Source organism: Piliocolobus tephrosceles, chromosome 19, assembly GCF_002776525.5.
Source record: "Piliocolobus tephrosceles isolate RC106 chromosome 19, ASM277652v3, whole genome shotgun sequence".
NCBI classification, from domain to species: domain Eukaryota; kingdom Metazoa; phylum Chordata; class Mammalia; order Primates; family Cercopithecidae; genus Piliocolobus; species Piliocolobus tephrosceles.
This window is the reverse complement of record NC_045452.1, coordinates 28675533-28701369: the sequence shown is the minus strand read 5'-3', so window position 1 is coordinate 28701369 and position 25837 is coordinate 28675533. Positions and strand designations below refer to the sequence as shown.

The 25837-nt window shown below is 50.6% G+C and overlaps 2 protein-coding genes across 2 annotated transcripts in view; one reads left to right on the top strand and one right to left on the bottom strand.

Annotated features, from left to right (window-relative positions):
- Window positions 1-1480, top strand: part of LOC111549161 (uroplakin-3a) — an 8406-nt gene extending 6926 nt beyond the window's left edge. The window contains exon 5 of the mRNA XM_031934648.1: window positions 1227-1480. Within this exon, the coding sequence (XP_031790508.1) occupies window positions 1227-1480 (254 nt within the window). The remainder of the gene's footprint in view (window positions 1-1226) is intronic.
- The window catches only part of TBC1D22A (TBC1 domain family member 22A), a 509073-nt gene that overhangs the window by 456695 nt on the left and 26541 nt on the right, over window positions 1-25837 (bottom strand). The window contains 4 exon segments of the mRNA XM_031934660.1: window positions 10050-10226; window positions 14088-14428; window positions 15348-15376; window positions 15378-15405. Coding sequence (XP_031790520.1) covers window positions 10050-10226; window positions 14088-14428; window positions 15348-15376; window positions 15378-15405 — 575 coding nt within the window.

Below are 25837 nucleotides of genomic sequence, written 5' to 3'. Positions count from 1 at the left end.
CACCACCACCACCATCAGCACCACCATCACCATCACCACCATCACCACTACCACCATCACCACCATCATCATCACCCCCACAATCACCATCAAAATCAATACTAATCCCTGAAGCCCTGAATTCTAAAGAAGGAGAACAATCTTGCTGCTGTTGATCCCCCATCGTTCCATGCTCGTGGTGAATTCTAATTGCTCACCACTCTCTTCCAACTTTCCTTAAAGAAATCCTCTTCCCTCTAACTTCGCCTATAAAGTGTCTACAGGATGCACCTGTAGAATCTGCGGTTGCACAGGAAGAATTTGCGGTCACAGAACCTGCCAATCCTCTTACAAAATATACCAAAATACTTGAGTATCCAGGCCATGCCTGGGGAGGAGCAAAGCCCTATTTGCTCTGCACACATTTGCTCGGCCAGCCCTGTGAAGAGGTTGAACTTCCCCTCCTCGTATCACCAAACCCAATTCCTTAATTGTATCTACTCGGGTCTGACTGGCCGAAGATCAGGACTATTCTACCCACTCCAGACCCCCAGGTGGGACCCACCAGACACAGACATCTCGCCTCTGGCCCTCAGGCTCCACCACTCTGTCCTCAGGCTTGGGTGACAACTCACCACCATACCCAGAGCCCCCAGAAAGTCAAAGGTTCATTATCACATTTTTCTAAGTTAACACATTTTTACATCCTTTTTCAGCTTGATTTTTTTTTTCAGCTCAGTTTTACATGTCAGTTCTAATGGCCTGTGGTCAATCACTTGAACCTTGGAGGCGGAGGCTGCAGTGAGCCGAGATCAAGCCACTGCACTCCAGCCTGGGCGACAGAGCAAGACTCCATCTCAAAATAATAAACAAAAAAAATAAATAAATAAATAAATAGAAAAAGAAGAAGGACGGAAAGACATGAAGGAACCAGACATCGGGGTGGGGGGAGTTGACAGACACACCATCAATCTCTGTGAATAGAAAACACAGTTGGCTGCCATGCAACCCGTCCCACCTCTCTATTTCCAAATCCCAGTTTGAAAGTGCCCGTGCCCAGCCCCCAGGAGACACATCCCTGGCAGCTCCGCTTACCACCAGGAGCGGCCATGCGGCCTGGCTGTGAAGGGAACCCTGCTCTCCCAGGAAGACACCGCCCTGCCCTGGTGATGGCTCCTCCCATCACCCCATGGTGACAACAACTCCTTTAGAGCTGTGAGGAAGAGGCCCAGTGACTTGGAGCTTAGATCCTGAGGACATCACCGAGCCAGCGAACCAGTGCCAACAGCTACCTGCCACCAGGCATCTTGCTGAGAAACTTAACCCCTATTTGCTAAAAAGTCCTTGCGTCTGCTTTTCTGTTACCTACAGTAAACACATCTTCACGGAAAGCCCTGGACACAAGGCACCCTGTGTCAACTGGAAAACCAGTGATGCCCCACTCACCACTCGAGAACACGGGGAAGGAAAGAAAGACACTGACCGCTGGTGGCTCAATTAACTCTGCCAGCATTTCCTGAGAATGTGCCATGCGTGTGCCAGTCACTGGAACAGGAGGACGAGTGACTCCAGCCACGGCCCAAAAGAAGCTCACAGTCTAATGGGCAGATGGACACAAATTCATACTCTCTTGGAGGAAACCACAATGGGAGCTAAGTTACAAGCAGAAAACATTGTTGGCCGGGCGCGGTGGCTCAAGCCTGTAATCCCAGCACTTTGGGAGGCCAAGACGGGCGGATCACAAGGTCAGGAGATCGAGACCATCCTGGCGAATACGGTGAAACCCCGTCTCTACTAAAAATACAAAAAACTAGCCGGGCGAGGTGGCGGGCACCTGTAGTCCCAGCTACTCGGGAGGCTGAGGCAGGAGAATGGCGTAAACCCGGGAGGCGGAGCTTGCAGTGAGCTGAGATCCGGCCACTGCACTCCAGCCCGGGCGACAGAGCGAGACTCTGTCTCAAAAAAAAAAAAAGAAAACGTTGTACAGGGCAAGGAGCAACGAGTCCCTGGGGATCCGGCCATACTCGGCCTACTTTCCTTCTCCTATCCCTCGCACAGAGAAAACACACACCACAGTCGCACGGTTGCTCAAGTCTGTATTCAATATCCTCACCTACAAAAGAAATTATAAGAGAAAAAAGATAAACGTGTAACAGATAAGTTTTTAAGGCGGCTCCTTTAAAACCATCCCAAGACATAAACTCTCTTTTAGCATTTGCTTTGAATATTACAGACTAAAAATCACCATTCAACAGAAACAAATCATCTGAAGGAACAGAGAAAGGTTTCCTATGAAACTGAAGATTACACTACTATGGATAGTAAATAAAATTCTCAATTTTCACCAAATCATATCTAATTTGGTTATTTTAAGGCAAGTGACACCACACGTACTTCAAATACCACATCGAACAGGGAAAACGTCACCCAGAAAAAAGGATGCCGCCAATGCCATGAAAGCAGGGAGCCAGCGTGTTCATTTGAGGCTCTCGCATGCCCTGCCTGAAGCCCAGATCATTCTGCAGACGAAACAGCCGCTGAGAGCAATTTCTGCTAGTGAGCTCTGAAGGACTGGTAAGAACCGATTGAGAGGGAATAAATTAGAGGGAAAAAGCAAGCACAACTCTAGTTATACAGCATGTGGAAACAGTGGCAATTTTGGTTTGCTGGTTTTATTGTCTTTTCCATTTCTCTAACTTTCAATAACGTTTCTGTTAATGATGATCACAGAAACCCTTCAGTGACAAAACGAGCAGAGGAAGGAAACAGGCGCAGCTCCTGCCGTAAGTGGGAACACACGAGCGAAAGCGGGCCACGGCCTGGGGCAAGCTCGGGGGGAAAGCAGAGGAACAGTGCTGTGGGGGAAGCCACGGAGGGGAAAACGCAAACCCACAGCCACACGGTTGGAAAAGCCTGCCCTTGGCTTAAGGAGGTACCATCGCATTGTTGCTGAGCTGCCACTGGATGGTAGTGTCAATTACTTACCTGGTAAATTTAAGAAACAAAGGAAAACCAGAGACAGAGGACCATGTATGCCCCAAAAGAAGGCGAGAAAAGTCTAGCTGAAGAGTCAGTGAACCATCAAATGACAAGTGGCTGCCATGTGACACTCACTGCAGGGGACCTGAGGACAGAGCAGGGCCAGCAAGGATCTGCGTGTGGCTGGGTCACTGCACGCACAGAAAGGCTGTGCGGGCGGGAGTTTGTTCCCTCCGCCCCGGCGCCTCTGCACTGGGCAGTTCTAGGTGGCTGGGCTGCCTTCCTTGAGAAAGCCCTTCCCTGATGAGACTCCAGGGCAAGGCGGAGTTAGCCAGAGCTTTCATCTTCATCCCTCACGTTATTCTCTTCTGAGGCTGTGCCTGCCTTTCAGTAAGCACGCTGGACACACACAGGCACACGCAAGTGTAAGCACCCCCCACCCATAAGGCCAACGTGCCCCTGCTATGGTAACGAAGCACAGGCTGCAAGGACAGCGCCTGGCCACTAGAGGGCGACGCTGGACTCCGACGGCCGGGTCGCGAGAACCAAGTGCCCTCCTGGCCTCAGCTCCTGGCACCTGGCCCCAGCTCCCACACCAGAAGCCAGGATCTCCAACAAGGCCCACAGGAGAGAAAACCGTCCCCCTTCCTCGGGCCTCCAACAGCACCGAGAATGCCCACTGTCTCCACTAACCAGAAATGTGTGACCTGGAGGCTGGGAGCCCAGCCCGGGGTGACCCTGGTTCCCAGCCGGCTCAGGCCTCACTGTGGGGCTGGAGGGCAGCCGCCTGCTTAACCCTGTCCCGAGCTCCTCAGCTGTAAACCAGCGATACGGCCAGCAATCTGGGGCACACAGGAAGGGGGTGGGGGTACAGAGCGGGGTCTGGTGACTGATAACATAATCTCTACAGCACAGTGCCCAGCACAGAGTGAAGGCCCCCAACGGCTGTAACTGTGTCATTATTTACATACACTGCTTTCCCTGGCTCTCTGTTTCGTGAGGATGTGATTTTGTCTCCCCAGTGAAATGTCATCTCTGGAGTGTTCTGATTTCTGTGTCTGTCGGCTGTTTCCTGTCCCTACAGACCCCAGGCTCTAAGCTATGGGGGTCCTGGCTCTCGCCTTCTCGCCAGTCTACCCAGGTCCAGATCCCATTAGCCCCCGACTCACGCAGCCCACCCCACCCACATCCCCAGCCCATGGCCTCCACTCTTGCCCCCTAGTCTCCCACCCTACTCTGACCCTCCCCCAGCCCCTCCCAAGAGCTCCCCAAGGACTCTGCCTAGTCCATGGCCACTGGCAACACCCTGCTCAGAAGCAGCCATCAGCTCTTCCTGCCACAGAATAGCAACCACTTTCCCATGCTCTGCACCACGCTTTACTCCCCCGGTTCAAAACCTCCCAGAGGCTTCATGCTGTGCTCAAAGTAAAAGCAGAGCTCCTTCTCCTGGACTTCTCAGCCCCGGGGACCAGGTCCCCGCCTGCCTCGCAGGCCTCTCCCCGCACCCCGCGCAGCCACCAGGCCAGAGCCTCAGCAACCCCTCAAGCACATGAAGCTCTACTGCCCGCAGGACCTTTGCACCTCTGGGCCTGTCCCTAGAATGCTCGTGCCCCCTCTTCAAATGCCTGCCTCCATGCAGCTCTCGCCCCAGAAGCAGCCAACTGCAGAGCAGCTCCAGTCTCTACCCTCCACATGCCTTGACTCTCCCTAGATGCTTCCTGATGGTTGTGGGGTTACTGAGCGAGTTCCGTCTGTCTCCTCACATGAGAATGTCAGCTCCTTGAGGGCAGGGCCCTTGCAAGCCTGGCTGCCGATCCCTCCCCACTGCCCACAACCACAGCAGCTGCCCAACAGAGCCTGGATGAATGACTGACTCCACAAGAATTCCCGCCAACCTTCACAAGGACCCTGCAGGGCAGGTCTCATGCCCCCTTTACAGCTGATGAGGCGGGCAGGTTGAGCCACTTCATGAGTAAGGACACGGCCAGCCATCACACTGAGAGCCTACCCCAAGGCCACACCTGCTTCCTCCTGTCACCAACGGCCCAGGCCCCTTCAGGGCTGCCCTCCCGCCATAGACACCAAGGGGACATCTATTCATATTAGTGCTCCCAAGGTGTACGGCTCCAAACTTCTGTTCATGCCCTCCCAACCCCCAAAACACCCACTCCTGCTGACCTCCATCTATCAGCACACTCTTATAAAGCCCAGACTGGGTGCTCACCCCTCGGGGGAAGTGGAACATGGCCATGGCCTGGACCCACTCCTTGACAGAAGGGTAGTCACGCCTTCTGTCCTACTGTTTGAAAGCGTTGAAGGCCAGAGCTGAGCTCCACACACAGTTTGCCCTCCGAGGCCCCACTGGGGGGCTCTAGACGGCGGGCCCTAGACGGTCCTCAGGAAACTGCATGTACTGCAGGCTACCAAATCGCACTACCATTTACCAGACACACGTGACCAACATGAGTGTCATTTTCTGGGGCTTCAGAGTAGGCAGTCTTTGTGTGAGTAAATATTGAGCCAATGCTAAGAGCAAAATGAGCTGTTAAGTTCTATTTGCTACTTTCATCCCCAGGCTCATAACAGAGTGTAAGCTAAACAAAGAAAAACAGCACTCTGCTGGACAGAATGATATTCCGCAGGTAGACTCGTTTCTGTAGGCACTTCTCACATTGGTGATTTGCTTCTCCAACATTGGCAAATATTTGCCACTTACGTCTTTCATGTAATGTGAAGACAGTCCATTCCACTGTCTTCCAAAGCTATCTCAACTGCCTTATAAAAACAGGCAATTTACTGGCGATGTTTTCTCTTGCTACTAAATGCAAATGCAGTAATCGTTTAACGTTGAAAGCTCTGCATTGAGCTTTTTGGTTTTAGATTTGGTATTTACATAGAATTATAAAGAAAGAGAAAAACCCACAGTCCCCTCAACCTAACAAAATAACTTGATTTTTACATGGTAAAATCTAGCCCTACATCCTCCCATCTTCCCACAAGTCTTGAAAGCTTTACTTTTAAGTATGATTTTAATTTCCAAAAGTTGCTTCAATTACAAAGTCCTCCAGAATGTTCCAGGTGGGTACTCAGAGCCTGGCCCAGCACAGGGTTCCCATCTTGCTTTCACCAGCTGTCTCTCCGCCACCTGCCTATTGCTGGAAACCACGGGACGCAACCAGGACAACACCTGTAAGTCACCTGACTCGTCAATGACTACAAAAGTGACCATATACATCAGTGGCGCAAAAATCAAGTGAGAAGATAAAAAGATAAAAAGGCCAGTTCAAATGAACATAACAACCACCATAAAAATAACTAACATTTTTGAGTGTTTAGTATGTGCTAGGCACTCTCTTAAGCATGTTATATGTACTATCTCATTTAAACTGCAAAACAAGCACTGCTTTCATCATGCCTATCACGCAAACAAGAACTCTGAGACACAAGATCATCACCAAGCTGGCTCAAGGTCACGTGGCGAGTAACCAGTGAAGCCAGCTCTCCACACAGGCAGCCTGGCTCCAGGACCTACTCTCCTAGGTGCAACGTAGTTCTGCATCCCCGCACCACCCTGGAGGCACGAGAGCCAGCAGAGAAGGGGCACTGGCATGCTAGGAGAGGAAGTGGCTAATACATCAACCACAAGACTCTACTCCTGTAAGCACGACCTACCTTTATCTCCTGTCTTGGTGGGTGACACTTCCACCTACCCGGTGCTCTAGCCGAAATCACAGAGTCATCCCCCACAGGCGCGGCGGCTCACGCCTGAAAGCCCAGTGCTCTGTGAGGCTGAGGCAGGAGGATCCCTTCTCACCTCACCCATGGCTAGGGATGCTCTGTGAGCGTCATCATCACAGAAGGAGGTTCAGGCGCCTGAAGAAACGCTCTCGAGTTGTTTGTAATAATAGCAAGTTAGGAATAACCTGCCTGCCCATCCGCAGGGGCTGGTGCAGTCAAGTGGGGCACGTCCATAGGATGGCATGTTACAGGGCACTCCAAAGACTAAGGCGGTTCTCCACATACACCACGGGAAAATATATCATTCCTTTAAAAAGTGAGGTGCACAACCCTTACCGTGCAAGGGGAGAAAGAAAAACACCGCAGAAATGCACAGACCCGGCCGGGCGCAGTAGCTCAAGCCTGTAATCCCAGCACTTTGGGAGGACGAGACGGGCGGATCACGAGGTCAGGAGATCGAGACCATCCTGGCTAACACGGTGAAACCCCGTCTCTCACTAAAAAATACAAAAAACTAGCCGGGCGAGGTGGTGGGCGCCTGTAGTTCCAGCGACTTGGGAGGCTGAGGCAGGAGAATGGCGTGAACCCGGGAGGCAGAGCTTGCAGTGAGCTGAGATCTGGCCACTGCACTCCAGCCTGGGCAGCAGAGCGAGACTCCGTCTCAAAAAAAAAAAAGAAAAAAGAAATGCAGAGACCCCAGAGCGTCTCTCTACAGAACACTTGAGCAGCAAAGGAAAAAGGGGAGGTCTTCGGCGCGAAGAGCTGGCAGACGCCGCCTCAGCCGAGTGATCGGAGTCCACATCAATACGAGGACCCACCAGCACGACGTGCCCCGCCCTGATGACCAAGAAGAACACAAATCTCTTCAGGGATGTTCCTGCCAAAAATTATCAACCAGAATCTCACCGTGGGCCAACGCCAGACAAGCACAAACCAAGGGACATCCCACAAAATCACTGGCCTGTGCTCTGCTAAAGTGTCAAGATCGAAACGCAGAGACAGGCGAGGCTGCTGCTCCAGGTTGATGGAGAAGGCAGAGGCGTGACACCCAGATGGAACGCATGGTCCCCCACTGGAGTCTGGGCTAAGAAAAAAACAGAGAAAGGACGTTCCTGGGACGACTGGCAGAATGTGACTGTGGACTGAGGATTCTAATAATAAAAGTGTAAAATAATACTGTGTCAATGTTCAGTTTCCTGATTTTGACACCTGTGCTGTGATGATACTGAGGGAATGTCTTTGTGCTTAGGAAACAGCGAAGGTTTTAGAGGTAAAGGGATATATCTCCAACTGACTCTCAAATGGTTCAGGAATATATATATATACACACACAGGCACACATACAGGCACACACATACACACACACATACACACACACACATACACACACACATACACACACACACACACACATACACACACACACATACACATACACACACGCATACACACACATACACATACACACACACATACACACACACACACATACACACACACATACACACACACACACATACACACACACACGCGCACACATACACACACATACACACATACACACACATACACACACACACATACACATACAGACACACACACACACACATACACACACACATACACACACATACACACAGGCACACACATGCAGAACGGTAACGGGCAAATGTAAACAACTGGTGATTCTGGGTGCAGAGCATATGGGAGTTGTTGGCACTATTCTTGCCAACTGTTCTGCAAGTTTGAATTGCATCAACATAAAATGTTTAAAACAACACATGCATGGGCCATCACTGGAAGGAGACACCTGGAACTGTGGAAAGGAAGGGAAGGTGGAGGCTGGGACAGGCCTCATTTTCACACAGACCCTGCTGTGCTGTGTCATGTTATAACACATGCAAGCGTTGCTGTTTCAAAAAAACAAACATAAGGAAGAAACAACCACCCACTTTGAGAACTCTGCGCAGAGCTGTGTCCTCCTTGCCAACAGACCTTCCAAGAGCACTCCCCAGCCTCGGGAACACAGCTCCAGCCATGCCCTCTGAACCGCTGCTTCTGCTCAGAAACCCTCTCCCTGCCCTGGGCCTGAGCATGAAGGCCCAGATGCTGCAAGCTCCTGCATGGCCCCTGCACGGCTCCTGCGGGGCTCCCGGCGGCCCATCCGCGTGCGCCACTCGCCACCTCCTGGCCAAGCCCGGCGTTGCACCTCCGGCTCTCAGAGTGCCACAGGGACACTGGCCGTAACTGATACAGGTTTGTTCCCCCAGTGAAGCAATCTCATGACCAAGGCCGCATTCCGGTCCTCCCGAGAGTTCCAGCATCTAGCCAACGCCTCGCCAGAGTGGCGCTCCACAGAGATGAGATACGGAAAGGGAGGACGAGGATCCAGCAGGAATGCCACCAGAAGAACTCAATGCAAGTGCGTTCCACGGAGCCTGGCCACGGCAGTCCACAGGGACACTGCGCGTGCCTGGAAGCAACTCGCGCAGGAAGAGCCACACTGGTGACTGTGCTCTGCCCTGCGGGCCTGCCCCTCTGCCCCAGCCTCACCCTTGCCCCTTGCAGGGCTCACAGCCTGTCACCCTCTGATGACTGCCAGCTCCAGGGCAGAAAGGTGCAAAACCAGCAAATTGAGTTGATGGTCACCAGCGCTGTGCCCCCATGAGCCACTGTCTTCAGAATACTATGACCAACAAGGATGTCCACCGGGCCAGCCTCAAAGGGCTCACCAAGGGTGGCAATAATGAAGACTGCAATTGGGACAAGAAAACAGAATGGGCCAGGCGCGGCGGCTCATGCCTGAAAGCCCAGTGCTTTGTGAGGCTGAGGCAGGAGGATCTCTTGAGCCTAGGAGTTCAAGACCAGCCTGGGCAACACAGGGAGACCTCTATCTCTAGAAAAAATTGTTTAAAGAATTTGGTGAGCGTGCTGGCACAATCCTGTAGTCCCAGATACTCAGGAGGCTGAGGCAGGAGGATTGCTTGAACCCAGGAATTCCAGGTGGCAGTGCGCTGTGATTGCACCACTGCACTCCAGTCTGGGCGACAGAGTAAGACCTTGCCTCAAATTTTAAAAAAAAGAAAACCAAAAGGAACGCAAAATACATTTTCAAATTGCATTGGAAAAACACTAACAAAACATGTCTAAAGGCAACTATCAGCACAAATTGCTACTACCTTAGTGACTTACTGACTTGAAAACATTACGTGAACTCATCACTTTCCTGCAAGGCAAATTACACACAGAAGCGTGTGCATTACATAAGCCCACACGGAATCCTTTAAGATGTCATCTATTTCAGAAACAGCAAGAAATGTTTGTGCGTGTCCTGCAGAGGGCAGGGTGCTTACCAAGGTCTGTGTTGGGGCCGGCAAGCAGCTGCTTGAACTTGTCGAGCCGGGAGGCCTCTCTTTCACTCAGTGCTGAGCTGCTGAGGGTGCTGGGGTCAGATGTGCCACCCAGCGTGATGGTGGCCGCGTGTGGGAGAGACTGGGACCTCTGCAGAGGGGCGGCATCGCTGGCACTTTCTGCAGGGGTGAGAGAACGGGGGTGAGGGTGAGGGCGTTCCTCTCGACCGCATGTTCCTCCTGGCTGTGCCACCGTCTCTTTGTGAACGCTGTCGGGTCACAGCGGTCCCTTCTTCCCATCGCTGAGCAGCGGGGACCTCAGTTTCTTGAGCAATAACATAAGAACTGACACCTTTGAAATTCACTGGCCTCACTGGCAGAGTATCATTCATCAGTGAAACGGAGCACCTCGCATAAAAGCAACACAATGACAGCCAGAAAAGTCCAGGGCCCCTCAGGCTGTGTTGGCGGTCAGGCTCCCACCAGTGCCGGGGGTGGAGGATCAGGGCCTGCCCAGGGGACACGACCCAGAGGGTCCGTGCAGGAGGGTATTCTCGGGTCAGCCAGGCCTGAGCGTACAGTGCAAGTCCACGAGTTACCGTGAGCGAAAGGAGAAAGCCTGCAGAGGCGCTGAGGACAGGAGGCAACGGTGGGGACACAGCAGGAACCAGGGCACTACGAGGGCACTCACCTGCTGTCTCAAGAGCACGCCCAACCCGCCACCTGCCTGGCCCTCCCTGGGTCTCCCCAGTGCCGTGGGAGGAAGGTCCCACAACGACCCTCATCCCAAGGAAACAAAGGAAGCCAGACAAGTAAGGAATGGCACCTTCCCAGACCCCACCACAGGCAGTGACCGAGGTGGCACTAGAGTACAAGCTGCCCGCCCTCTGCTGCTGCCCACCAAGGCCTCGCGGACCCCCAAGATGGACAGGCCCACAGGGGCCTAAGCAGGAGGTGAGAGAGCACGTTCCACCTAGCAACCCAGGACCGGGTCAGCCCAAGGGAATACCCTAAGGCCCTCAGGTCACTCAACACGGCCACCCAAGACCAACAAGCAAGAGGCTGGGAAAGGCTCCAGACTCCTAGGTCTAAATCCTGTCTAGCGATCTCATCTTTCAAAAACTGAAAATTAAACTAGAGTGAAAAATAAACTCCAGGAAACAGAGCCAGAGCACATGCTGTAATTGACCGGCTGACACCCGCTCCAGCAGCCGCGGGAGCAAGGAGGTACGAGCCGCACTCCCCCGTGCCCTCCTTCCCACACAGCACCCCCATTTCCTTCATAATCTGGGGATGGGGGAAAAGAATTCACACAGAAACCCTCAGGCTGTCCAGGAGCCAAGCAACCTATGGCCTCCGCGCAGAATGTGGTCCAGTTAAATTTCCAGTGAAGTCTGCTAAAGTGGGGGCATCGACTTCAGAGCACCGCCCTGTCTCCTCCCCCCGCCCCCGCTGCCCACTCTCCCTGACACCCCCCAACCCCCGGGAGACTCTCCTCCCAGCAGCCTCAGCGCCTTTGCTGTGACTCCTTTTTGTAGCAGCCGCACACCGAGCAGTGGGCTGGGGCCCCAGGCCGGGGCATCTGGTTCCAGAGTTCCTACTGGCCTTACCGCAGGGCGGGCTGAGAACCAGCACCCGAGCAGAGGGCAGGACCATGGGGAACAGTGCCCCTGTCCTTCCTTCAGAGGCTGTTGCTTCAGCAGCACTGACAGTTCCTCAGAATCAACATTCAGCAGGAAGAGCAGCTGTGCACCGAATCCCAGAATTAAAGGTGCTCAGCTGGACTTCCCTGCGATCATTATAGAAATGACTGATGTGGCTTCATCAGGACACGTAAGGGGCCACTCAGTCCTGAGCGGGGCCCACAAGTCCATGCCCTAGTGTTGCTGCAAAGTTTAATGAGTTTAGGCCGGGCGCGGTGGCTCAAGCCTGTAATCTCAGCACTTTGGGAGGCCGAGACGAGCGGATCACGAGGTCAGGAGATCAAGACCATCCTGGCTAACACCGTGAAACCCCGTCTCTACTAAAAAAATACAAAAAAATACTAGCCGGGCAAGGTGGCAGGCACCTGTAGTCCCAGCTACTCGGGAGGCTGAGGCAGGAGAATGGCGTGAACCCGGGAGGCGGAGCTTGCAGTGAGCTGAGATCCGGCCACTGCACTCCAGCCCGGGCGACAGAGCGAGACTCCGTCTGAAAAAAAAAAAAGAAGTTTAATGAGTTTAGTATCACAGAGAAGTGATACTGTATGTGCCGCACAGTAAATGATCAATTATACGGTATCACCGTTACTATACTGAAGTGCTCAAAAAAGGCTTGCCCAGAAAGCAAACACCGGAAAAGGGGCCAACTCCAAGGCAGGCGGCACGGGGCACAAGGCAACGAGGCCACAGGCTCCCTTCTCCCAGTGCAAGCTGTCTGGAGCATCCTTTGTTTGGCTCTTCCAGGATGAGGCCATCCCAGGGTGACATCCCACAGCTCCCCAACCCCGGCTGGTCGCAGCCTGAGCCTGCCTCTTGTCAGATCCCCCAGCCACACACGGTGTGGTCCTGCGGCCCTGGCCACTCTCAGCCTGACAGCACCCTGCATCTAGGGGGTAGGGGGCGGGGTGCTGAGAGGCTCACAGAGCTTCAATGTCAGCACCACCCTCCAGGAGTAGACGAAGTCAGGGATCCTGCCAACTCCGACTCTGCCCAGGCTGAAGGGTGCTGCCCAGGATGGGCCTGCAGGAGGCGGTCAGTGCATGCTTCAGTCAGTCACCAGGTTTCCAAGCCTCCCACAAAGGCCATCACCAGATTTCCACTTACAAGTTCAAAGACTTTAAAATGTATTAGATTCCAAAAAGAAAACCGATCAAATGAAATCACGCACAGCGTTCTCAACTAATGAGAGCTGTAACATTTTAGAAGTCAACCAATTCCTAGAAAGTGGTTTTAAAAACTAGACCTAGGTATGAAACCTAGTTCTGCAGGGTTACCTCAGACTCTTCTAACAATCTCCATCTTCTCAACTGGAAATGTGGGGAGAGCACCCTAGCCCCCAGAAGACCTTGGAGGGAGGTATCTATGAGGGCCTGTGGCCACCCCGGCTAGCCCTCGCCCCTGCCGCTCACCCCCTGCCTCCCAACGGCACTGCTCACGCAAGGACACCCTGACCTCCTCGTTTAAGATGACACTCACTCGCCCCTGCTCTCACGGCCACCGCATTCCCATCCCATTCTCTGCCTCTCTTGACCATGGCACCTGCTGCCTCCCAGCACACCCTGTGCCCCCTTGCTGGCTGTGGGCAGTGCTGCATCCACCCCTCTCACCAGAACGGACTTTCCACAGGGCACAGACGGGCCTCAGTCTGTCCAGTGGGGTCTCCCAAGCTCTGAAAACAGTGCCCGCGGCCCACGGCGGGTTCATCACATGACCGTGCGGCTTTTCTATCACAGACGTGATGGCCTGCAGCACCTAAAGAGCGGCAGCCACAGAAACAGCCTCGAGAACAGCTGCTGCGCCCCAGTGCCACGCACACGGCACCAGACACGACCCCACCCGAGGGGGTCAGAATGCGAATGTGGCCGACCCAAAAGTCAGACTCCCAGCCCCTTCGGACCTCAGCCCACGTGTATGCACCCCCGGCAGGAATCCTGTAAGCTGCCCAGAGCGCCAGCCCCTAAACCTGCAGGGGCCTGACCCCTCAGCTGGCAATGTCACCCATGGAACCATTGCAAGCTGGTGGAGTTAGGAGGGAGACAGGGTCCCCAGGCGCTTGCTCCCCCGTGGCCCTCTCACGGCTGGCCCACAACAGCCTGGTGCCTCCACTCCACTCGGAGGAGAGACGCACTTAGCTAGGACGGAAGAAAGCACGTGGGGGCCCCAGGATAGAGCGCAGGCCGCTCCCCTACCCGTGGAAGAGAACCGTAAGGGCTCTCATGGGCCAGGGGGCCTGCTGCAAATGAGGATGGGAACCCACTGATTCTCCCACAGTGAGTGGGTCCTGGCCACTTTCTTAGCCTGGCCAGACACCCAGATCATCTCTTCAGTCCTCCCACCATACCTGCAGGACAGGACGTGTGGCTCTCACTGACAGACTTCACCAGCCGGAGGTCACCGCTGGGAGGTGAGGGCGGCTCTGCCTCAGGCCTGGGTTTCTGCTGAAGCCCCGGCCCCTCCTGCAGCGTGGGCCGCCCCTGCCGCTGGCTGTGGTTCTGCAGCACCCGGTTGGCCGTCTCCATGACCACCTCGGAGTTCAGGCTCTCTGCCGCCATGGCCAGGAGCTCGTCATCGTCCTCCCCAGCGTCCCAGGCATCGCTCGTATTGCTCTCGAACTCCTGAAAGGTGCTGACCCTCTTGGCCTTCACTGGTGTGGTCGGCATCTTGGCCGTGGACTTCAGCAAACTGCAATGCAAAGGCGGTCTTTACTCGTACATGCTCGAAGGTTTCACCCAAAACCAGCCAGGAAAGAACTCCCAGGTGAAAAGACAGGCATAGAAGTTTCTAGCTTCAATCTAGCAATAGTGAGTGAAAAAACAAACACGATTCACAGAGGCAGCCCAAAGAGCACAGCAGGTGAAACCCACAAGGACTCGGTGGCAGGAGGGGAGGGGGCTCCAGGAAGGCCACCTGGGAGGAGGCACAGGGCCACATGGTGGTGCCCTGCAGGCCCAGCCCAGCTCACTCTGGCCAGTGGCACCTTCCCCGAGTCCCAGTAAGGCTCCTGCCCAGCAGTGGGGGGTGTAGGCCAGGAGCGCCTGTGCAGGGTATGGGCCTGTGGTATATGGATTTGAAGACACGATCATTTAAACAACATTCCCCCAAAATATGACAACACACAACACCGGCCCCACCTCATGTCAGAAACTCGTCAGACAGGTGCAGTCCTGCAGGGCCACACCAGCCAAGCACAAGTCCCACACCCTGTGCTTCCGCCTGCTGTGGAGGGGCCAGGAGAGGCCAGGGCCGGGCTCCAGCAGCCGGTGGAGAATGTGGGAAGGAGGAGCGGAAAGGACAAGCCAGCAGGAATGGCCTGCAGCCAGGCTGCCCGTGGCTAAAGGATGCCGGCTCCTGGCTCTCCCCAGGGCTCCCCCGCCTCCCCGCATCAGGCTGTGGCTCCCACATCCGCCGTCCTCACTGGGACGGGAAGCATGGGGTGTGCAGCATCTCACACAAAGCGACTGCTTGATCAGTGTGGCTGAACAAGAAACCACTCCACCCCCTCAGGAACGCCTGGGAGCAGAAGGGAAGTAGGAAGACCAGGGTTGCTACAGCCCTCCCACATCAGAGCCGAGATGCCAAGTGAGATTGGAACGTCACTTACGTGCCATGTAACAGTGGATCAAAGGGGGGGGTGCTGGGCGCCATACACATGCTGGATGCTGATGGAAAAGAAAGGGAAAACCAGTGAGCCTCTCTCCTGCCTTCCCAAGAGCCTACCACCAGCTCAGCCAAAAGGTGGGCTCCCAGGAACCCACAGGACTGAAGGAAGCAGCTCCTCATTGGCTGCTGCAGGCCTCCCTGCAGCCACCCAGGGTCCTGAGGGCCCAGTTCAGAAGGGATGAATGGCACCATACAAGCCCACACCCCACACAAGCAGGGCATTCAGCCCCTCCCTGAGAATGGGCCTCAGCCCAACAAGCACCACCACAGACCCTCGGGCATCCACACGGTGATGAGGGTGTCTGGGAGTGCAATGAAGGGACTGCAGACTCTGCCCACAGACTAAAAACTCCAAGAAACGCCCATCTGGGAATTCTCAACTGCCATCATTTTGTCTGAAACTGAATGCAGAATTGCAAAAGATAAATATAATTTTTTTAAAGATTTAATGGGCTGGACGCAGTGGCTCATGCCTGTAATCCCAGCACTTTGGGAGGCGAAGGTGGGTGGATCACAAGGTCAGGAGTTCGAGACCAGCCTGGCAAACATGATGAAACCCCGTCTCTACTAAAAATACAAACATTAGCTGGGCATGGTGGTGCACGCCTGTAATCCTAGCTACTGGAGAGGCTGAGGCAGGAGAATGACTTGAATCCAGAAGGCAGGGGTTGCAGTGAGCCGAGATTGAGCCATTGCACTCCAGCCTGGGTGACACAGCAAGACTCCATCACAAAAAAAAAAAAAAAAAAAAGATTTAATTGTTTTATTATAAAAGTCTTTATTATAAAAGTCTTATATTCATCAGAGCAAATTTGGAAAACCGATGGAAATTAAATACTCCACATAGCAGACACTGTTGGTTGATTGATCAACCTCTACCCAGAAGCCTTTGCTCCTTTGGCTGACTTCAGCCACGGCTGGCCCTGTGACACACATTTATTTCTCACAGCCAGCAAGAAATAAAAGGGGGCAGGCCGGGCGCGGTGGCTCAAGCCTGTAATCCCAGCACTTTGGGAGGCCGAGACGGGCGGATCACGAGGTCAGGAGATCGAGACCATCCTGGCTAACATGGTGAAACCCCGTCTCTACTAAAAAATACAAAAAACTAGCCGGGCGTGGTGGTGGGCGCCTGTAGTCCCAGCTGCTCGGGAGGCTGAGGCAGGAGAATGGCGTAAACCCGGGAGGCGGAGCTTGCAGTGAGCTGAGATCCGGCCACTGCACTCCAGCCCGGGGCGACAGAGCGAGACTCTGTCTCAAGAAAAAAAAAAAAGAAAGAAATAAAAGGGGGTTTTTACTTTTCTTTGAAAAAAAAAAAAAAAACCCGGCTTAGCTAGCACCCCTTTGGCCCCTAACTCTCTCCATTTTTTTCCGCCTGGAACACAGAGGTGAGGCCTGGGACCTCGGCCATCGTGCGTGAGTGAAGATGCCACCATGAAGGGCAGCAGGGCAGACAGGCGGGAAAGAGCATGGGGCTATGATGGCTTTGAGCTGCTGCCCAACCCTGCGCTACTCACCACAGACTACCAGACACATGAAATAAACGAATCTCTGTTTGTTGATGGCAATACTGGCAATGCTGGGGGGCTGAGGTGGGCGGATCGCTTGAGCTCAGGAGATTAGGACCAGCCTGGGCAACAGGGCGAAACCGTGTCTGTACAAAAAATATAAAAATATTGGCTGGGCGTGGTGACACAAGCCTGTGGTCCCAGCTACTTGGGAGGCTGAGGTTGCAGTGAGCCAAGACTGCACCACTGAACTCCAACCTGGGTTAGAGAGTGAGATCCTGTCTCAAAAAAATAAAATAAGTGATTACAAAAAAATGGTGGGATGATCACTCGAGCCTGGGAGGTGGAGGTTGTAGTGAGTGAGCCAAGAAGGTACCACTGCACTCCAATCTGGGTTACAGAGTAAGACCCTGTCTCTAAAAAATAAAATAAAATGGGGATTACAAAAAAGTAATAAAGATATTTGGAGACAAATATTTGCACACAACTATGATAACCTCTTGAGGATAGACTCCTAGAAATGGAAAGCTTGGGACATAAAGCATGCATTAAAAATGCTGCTGGTCCACACTGCCAAAGAGCCGTGGCTCATATCCCACTGGCAGAGTCTGACACCACACATCACTGCTCATTCAACAGGAGAACAGTGGTCTCCGTGTCAGCTATGTGCCTTTTCATTCATTAGTGAGGTAAAACTTTTTTAAATTTTGTTCATTCGTACCTCTTCTTTTTGTAAATTGTTCATACCCTTTGTCCATTTTCTAATGAGGTGCTCACCACTTTCTTACTGCTTTGCAAAAAAAAACCTTGTAAACAGAGCATTCCTTGTTAGTCATTCCCGTGGTGTGGTCAGCAGAATAACGGCCCCCACCCAAGATGTCTACATCCTAACGCCCAGAACCTGTGACTGTGTCACCTTACGTGGCAAAGGAAACTTTGCAGATGCAATTAAGAACACAGACCTGGAGGGGGGAGACCGTCCTGGGCTATCCTGGTGGGCACAATCTAATCATGGGTACTCAAAAGCAGAAAACCTTCCCGGCTGTGGCCAGAGGGAGACATGACCACAAAAGGTCACACAAATGCAACATAGCTGACTCTGAACACGGAGAAAGGGGGCCGTATGCCAAGAAATGTGAGCAGCTTCCTGGAGCTGGAGAGAGTAGGGAAAACGCTCTCTCCTGGAGCTTCCAGAAGGAACCAGCCCCACCATCACCTTGGTGTTAGCCCAGTGAGACCCACATCAGACTTGCAAACTCTAGAAGTGTAAGATACCATGTTTGTTATAAGCCAGTAAGTTTGTGATGATTTGTTACAGCAGTGACAGAAAGAGAAAGGCGGTGGCCAATCTGTTTTCCTTGGTCTGGGAGGCTGAGCCACTCTTGTGTCCTTTCCTCATGATTCCACTTTGGGGATGACACTTGGAAAGGCCCAGCCCTTCCGAGAGGGCACAAACATTTAACTGCGTGCTAGCTTCATCCTTCTAGAGGGCCCGTTCCTACCCTTAAGTTTTCAATCCACCTAGAATTTATTTTATTTTGCTATATAGCATTTAGTAGGAAACTTTGAAAAAAAAAAAATAGAGCTCAAATGTCGTTAAGTAACCTCTCCTTTCACCCAGTGCTTCAAGAACATCATTTTTAACATTAAAATATTACATTGGGTCATTTTTCAGTTTCCCACTCAGTTTCTATTCAGTATCCCATTCCTATGCCTGCAGCACAATATATTAATTATACCAAATGTTTACTTTTATATTCTAAGATTTTTCAGCAAAATTTAACAAACATTTTTTCAATACTGACTCTCAGACAGGGCACTGGAAAGGTCAAAACAAGCACAATACAGTCCAAACTATTCAGGCCCTTACAGTTTACTTACAAAAGCAACACAAAGCAACACTTCAACTGGCATTTTGAATGTTCCATGATAATTCCTGCAAGAGCATGCCACAGGAATACAGAAACCCAGTCTTATTGGGAGGCCGAGGCGGGTGGATCACAAGGTCAGGAGATCGAGCACATCCTGGCTCACACGGTGAAACCCCGTCTCTACGAAAAATACAAAAAATTAGCCGGGCGTGGTGGTGGGCGCCTGTAGTCCCAGCTACTCAGGAAGCTGAGGCAGGAGAATGGCGTGAACCCGGGAGGCAGAGCTTGCAGTGAGCCGAGCTCGCACCACTGCAAGACTCCGTCTCAAAAAAAAAAAAAAAGAAACCCAGTCTTAGAAGGAAGATTCCTTAAGAAAACAAATCACACTTAGAACAGGAAAAGTGAGGCTGGCAGAAGGTTGAGACAAACAAAACAGCATGCACCTGATCTGAAGGCCAGGAGCAGTGGAATCAGTGGGACATCAAAGTGGCAGCCACGGGCCTCTCACTGCAGTGAGCAGAAACATGAGCCCACACCTGGCCTTCCTTCAAGGGCCCAGGAGCCCAGTCCCATCCCTCACTCCACGGAGGAAGATTGGAAACCCAGAGAAGAGAAAGGAATTCAAAAGAGTCTGGCCCGTTGAAGGGTTTGTTATGATTTCTCCTTCCCAAAAGAAAGCCGGTAAGGAGAACTATATGATTTCAGAAGAAAATTCTAAAGTCAGCATCCAAATGAAAACATCACATTTATTTCTGCATACACCAGAGTGAGTTTCAGTTTCAAACTGAAGAAGACCTGAAAGCAAAGCACGGATCCCTCCTCTCAATCAGGAAGGACTTACGTGGCAGGCACTGTCCTGGGTGCTGAGGACACAGACACCGTGTAGCATGAACCACAGGTGGGTCCCAGTGGGGCTGGGGCTGGACACTTTTACCAAAGGAATGAAACACACAGAAAATGGAAGGAACAGCCCTGCGACCACCACGCTGTGTGCCACTGCTCAGCTCCGACCACTCTCAACAGCCTCTGGATGTGCTCAACATGCCGCTTCTTTTTTACTATCGATACTGCAAGCAATAAAACATAGAGAATAATCGTAGTAGCTAACAGAGATGAGCATTATTCTAAACTCGTTTTTCTTTTTTTTTCTTTTTTTTTGAGGCGGAGTCTCGCTCTGTCACCCAGGCTGGAGTGCAGTGACCGGATCTCAGTTCACTGCAAGCTCCGCCTCCCGGGTTTACGCCATTCTCCTGCCTCAGCCTCCCGAGTAGCTGGGACTACAGGCGCCCGCCACCACACCCGGCTAGTTTTTTGTATTTTTTAGTAGAGACGGGGTTTCACTGTGTTAGCCAGGATGGTCTCGATCTCCTGACCTCGTGATCCGCCCGTCTCGGCCTCCCAAAGTGCTGGGATTACAGGCGTGAGCCACCACGCCTGGCCTATTCTAAACTCTTAATGTGTTAACTCCTTTAATCTCTGCAACCCAATAAAGCAGGTATGATTACTCTTCCCATTCTAAAGTTGGAAAACCTGAGGGACAGAAAGCTTAAGAAAGTAGCCTGCCTGGCCAGGCACAGTGGCTCATGCCTGTAATCCCAGTACTTTGGGAGGCTGAGGCAGGAGGATCAAGAGGTCAGGAGATCAAGACCATCCTGGCTAACACAGTGAAATCCTGTCTCTACTAAAAATACAAAAAATTTGCCAGGCTCGTGGTGGCGGGTGCCTGTAGTCCCAGCTACTCAGGAGGCTGAGGCAGGAGAATGGAGTGAACCCGGGAGGTGGAGCTTGCAGTGAGCCGAGATCGTGCCCCTGCACTCCAGCATGGGTAACAGAGTGAGACTCTGTCTCAAAAAAAAAAAAATAGCCCGCCCAAGGTCACTCACACCTGGCAGGCTGTAAAGCCAGCTTAGTGACATATAGGACATCAGGAATAACCACACAGATTCACCACCCAGAGATTCAACAAATTCCAACATTTGGTCATATAATAGAGTTGAAACCCTCCCCATTCTGGTTCTCTACCTGCCTCCTCCTAGGTAGCTACCAACCTGTATTTGACATTTTCCATTTCCATGTAAGAGTTTATACTATTATGGAAGAGAGGTGGATCTCTAGGCAGCATACCGTATGGTATTATTCTGCACATTTGCAAAGTTTACATTGTTATCATTTCATACATATGTATCTTTTTGCAACCAGATGTTCCCTCAAGATTGTTTTTTATGTATCAATGTTAATGCATGTGGCTCCAGTTTTGTTCCATGGGGTTTCACTGTATGAAAGCCAGTACTTTAGCAGTAAACCAACTTTTCAAAAGAAATGTTACACAGAAATGCCAAACAGGTAAAGGCAGAGCTACTCTGGTGAAGGGGAGACGCAGGAGCCCCCACATGCACTGGCCTGGCCACTCAACAGAAAGAGAGGAGAGGCAACTTCCAGAACCACAGCAGGACTCCAGGGGGATGCAGAAAGCTGCTGGTCTGGTTATTTCCTTAAATATGAGGAAAATGAACAAAACCGGGAGATGGTTCTCTGAGTAGATGAATAAAACTGACAAACCTTTAGCTAGACTGACTAAAAGAAAAAAGACTCAAATTACAAAAGTCAGAAATGAGGCTGGGCACGGTGGCTCGCGCCTAATCCCAGCACATTGGGAAACCGAGGCGGGTGGATCACAAAGTCAGGAGATCGAGACCAGCCTGGCTAACATGGTGAAACCCTGTCTCTACTAAAAATACAAAAAAATTAGCTGGGCGCGGTGGTGGGCACCTGTAGTCCCAGCTACTCGGGAGGCTGAGGCAGGAGAATGGTGTGAACCCAGGAGGCGCAGCTTGCAGTGAGCCCAGATCACACCCCTGCATTCCAGCCTGGGCGACAGAGCGAGACTCCGTCTCAAAAAAAAAACTGAAATGAGGAAGAAGACATTATTATCAACCTTACAGAAATAAAAATAATTATGAGAATATTATGAACAACTGTACACCAACAAACAAGATAAATTAGATAAAATGTACAAATTCCCAGACAGATACACGTAATTGAAATTTACTCAAGGAGCAGGAGGAAATATGACTAGATATATAACATGTAAAGAGGCTGAATTAGAGGCTGGGCACACTGGCTCATGCTTATAATCTTTGGGAAGCCAAGGTGGGAGGATCACTTGAACCCTAGGAGTTCAAGATCAGCCTGGCTAACAGAGCAAGACCTCATCTACTAAAAACCAAAAAACTAGTGGGCATGGGAACACACACCTGTAGTCCCAGCTACTCAGAAGGCTGAGGTGGGAGGATCACTTGAGCTCAGGAATTTGAGGTTACGGTGAGCTATGATGGCACTACTGCACTCCAGTGTGGGCAACAGAGCAAGACCCTGTCTCAGAAAAATAAAAAATGAAAAGAAAGAGACTAAATTAGTAATCAAAACACTACCCACAAAGAAAAGTGCAAGCCCAGAAGGATTTACTGGTAAATTCTACCAAATAGAGAAAGAAGAATTAATACCAATTCTTCATAAATCCTTCCAAAACCTAGAAAAGGAGGTAATATCTCCCAACTCATTCTATGAGGCCAGTACTACCTTGATACCAAAATCAAGCAAAGACATCACGAAGAAACAAAACTACAGACCAGTATCTCTTATGAATATATACATAAAAACCCAAAACACTAGCAAACCAAATCCAACAACACATGAAAAGGGATTATGTGTAATAACCAAGTGGAATTTATCCAAGAAATGTAAGGTTTGTTTAATAAACAAAAATCAATTCGTGCAATACACTATATTTAAGAGAATAAAGTACAAAAACCACATGATCGTCTAAATAGATACAGAAAAAGCATATGATTCAATTCAACATTCCTTCATTCTAAAAATTCTCAACAAACCAGGAATCAAAGGTAATCTTCATCCTGATAAAGGATATCTACAAAAAACTCACAGTTAACACTATACTTAATGGTGAAAGGCTGAATATTTTGCCCCTAAGCTCAGGAGCAAGGCAAGGATGGGAGGTGGCTCACACCTATAATCCAGCACTCAGCACTTTGGGAGGCCAAGGTGGGCGGGATCACTTGAGCCCAGGAGTTAAAGACCAGTCTGGGCAACAAAATGAGACCTCTATCTCTACAAAAAAATCAAGAAATTAACCAGGCATGATGATGCATGTCTGTGGTCCCAGCTACATGGGAGGCTGAAGCAGGAGAATCACTTGAGCCCAGGAGGTTGAGATCAAGGCTGCAGTGAGCCATGTTCGCAAAACTGCACTCCAGGCTGGGCAACAGAGCAGGACCTTGTCTCAAAACAAAACAAAAGTACTGATACAAGGTACAACATAGATGAATCTTGAAAATATTACGCTCAGTGAAAGAAGATAATTACCAAAGAAACATGCATTATATTATTCCATTTATTTGAAATCCCTAGAACAGACAACTCTATATACAGAGAACGTAGATTAGTGGTAACTTGGGGACCAGAACAGGGAGGAAGGCAGGAGTGACAGTTACAGGACACACGAGGTTTTTTAGAGGCAATAAACATGCTCTAAAATTGATTGTGGTGATAGTTACACAACTCTTTGAAGACACTAAAAAACCACTGCGTTATTTACTTTAAATGGGTAAAGGCTATTATGTATGAAGTTACATGGGTGAATTGTGTTGTATCTGTATCTCAGGAAAGATGTTATAATTTTTTTAAGTCAACACAGTTTCTACCTGGCCCTCTTGGGTTCCCGCTCTTGGAACCCAGCTACCCATTCTCTGAAGACACCAAAATTAGCCACAAGGATCTCCCATATGTACACATTACAACCCACAGCACCAGCTATAAGGCCCAGCAGACAGCCTGCATCACCGCTAGACAAGTCAGTGAATCAGCCTTCTTATAATTTCAGCCCCGGCCTTCCAGTCTTCCTAGTGAGGCCCCAGACATCATGGAGAAGAGACAAGACATCTCCACTGTGCCCTATCTGAATCTCTCACCCACAAAACCTATCAGCAGAATCAAATGCTTGCTCTATGCAGGGAAAAAAAAAAAAGATACAGCCGGCTTAGATCAAGCACAATCTATCTGTCATGTCCTTTCCCTGAAATGTCTTGGATGTCTCTCTGACACTGCTAGAAAGCTTTCAGGTTTAACAATCAAAAGGCCCAGGTTCAAGGTCCAGCTCCAACACTTACTAGCTGGTAAAGTTTTAACCAAGTAAGTACTCTGAATTTTCGTTTTCTCTTCCTGGAAATGGGAAGAAGAACATGTACAAAATGAGATAACCATATATCACAGCAATCCAAACACTGTGATGTGGCCAACGAATAGCAGTCATCAATTTTTTTTTTTTTTTTTTTTTTTTTGAGGCAGAGTCTCGCTCTGTCGCCCAGGTTGGAGTGCAGTGGTGCCATCTCAGCTCACTGCAAGCTCCGCCTCCCAGGTTCACGCCATTCTCCTGCCTCAGCCTCCTGAGTAGCTGGGACTACAGGTGTCCACCATCACGCTCGGCTAATTTTTTTGTATTTTTTTTAGTAGAGACGGGGTTTCACCGTGTTAGCCAGGATGGTCTCTATCTCCTGACCTCGTGATCCGCCCGCCTCGGCCTCCCAAAGTGCTGGGATTACAGGCGTGAGCCACCACGCCCAGCCGCAGTCATCAACATTATCAATCTCTCTTTACATGAACATTTATGTTCTTCCTATCATTCCCCAATGTATCTCTATTGCTCAAAACCAGCATACATCTTGGCATAAGGACTATTTGCACATCCTTTTAAAAACAATGTCTGTCACATTATCACAGGCCACAGGCTTTTCCTCTCAGGACAGCCGGAAATTCATAAATCCTTCATAGGCAAACCATTTGTGTTTACTAAACAAAAAATGTTCCAAGAAAGTTCAGCTCAGACTAAAGGAACCCCATTTTATCTTACCAAAATTGCACTTTTATTTGTTTTTGCATAGGTAAAAAGAAAAGCAGACTTCAACTAAAGATATTTTAAAAGAATATGTAGTTCATTTCAGATAATGAAATCTGTCTTTAAAAAAGTATATTAAGGCCGGCGCAGTGGCTCGCGCCTGTAATCCCAGCACTTTGGGAGGCCAAGGCGGGCAGATCACGACGTCAGGAGATCGAGACCATCCTGGCTAACACGGTGAAACCCTGTCTCCACTAAAAATACAAAAAATTAGCCGGGCATGGTGGCGGGCGCCTGTAGTCCCAGCTACTCGGGAGGCTGAGGCAGGAGAATGGCGGGAACCTGGAAGGCGGAGCTTGCAGTGAGCCAAGATCACGCCACTGCACTCCAGCCCGGGTAACAGAGTAAGACCCTGTCTCAAAAAAAAAAAGTATATTAACCGGCCAGGTATGGTGGCTCACACCTGTAATCCTAGCACTTTGGGGGGCTGAGGCAGGAGGATCACTTGAGACCAGGAGTTCAAGACTAGCCTGGGCAACATAGTGAGACCCCATCTCTACCAAAAAAATAACTTAGCTGGGCACAGTGGCATGTGCCTGTAGCCCCTGCCACTCATGAGGCTAAAGCAGATGGATCACATGAACCCAGGAGTTGGAGGTTGCAGTGAGCTGTGATCGCACCACTGCACTCCAGCCTGGGCAACAAAGCAAGACTCTGTATCCAAAAAAAAAAAAAAAAAAAGTATATTAGTCAATAAACTTCTTAATGAATTATACTGCTTTGAAACATGGCAGCAATCTACTGTTTTAAAGAGAACCCTCGTGATTCCTTATGAAAAGCAGATGCATATGACATATTTTCACTTGACAGACAACCTGGAAAACCCTTGCACAAGCACACAGGAGATGAGCTCAGCAATGTCTAGAATGCTAAAAAAGAAAAAGAAATTTTTTTGAGATAAACCTAGATGCCCATTGACTGAATAACGCATAAGCCAGAATACATACATATGATGGAATACTATGCAGAGCAGACAGGAATTAACTAGAACCATCAGAACCAATACAGATAAATGTCATAAACAGAACACTGAAGAGGAGAGCGAGTTGACAGTGTGACATCCTTTATAAAAATTTTTTGGGGC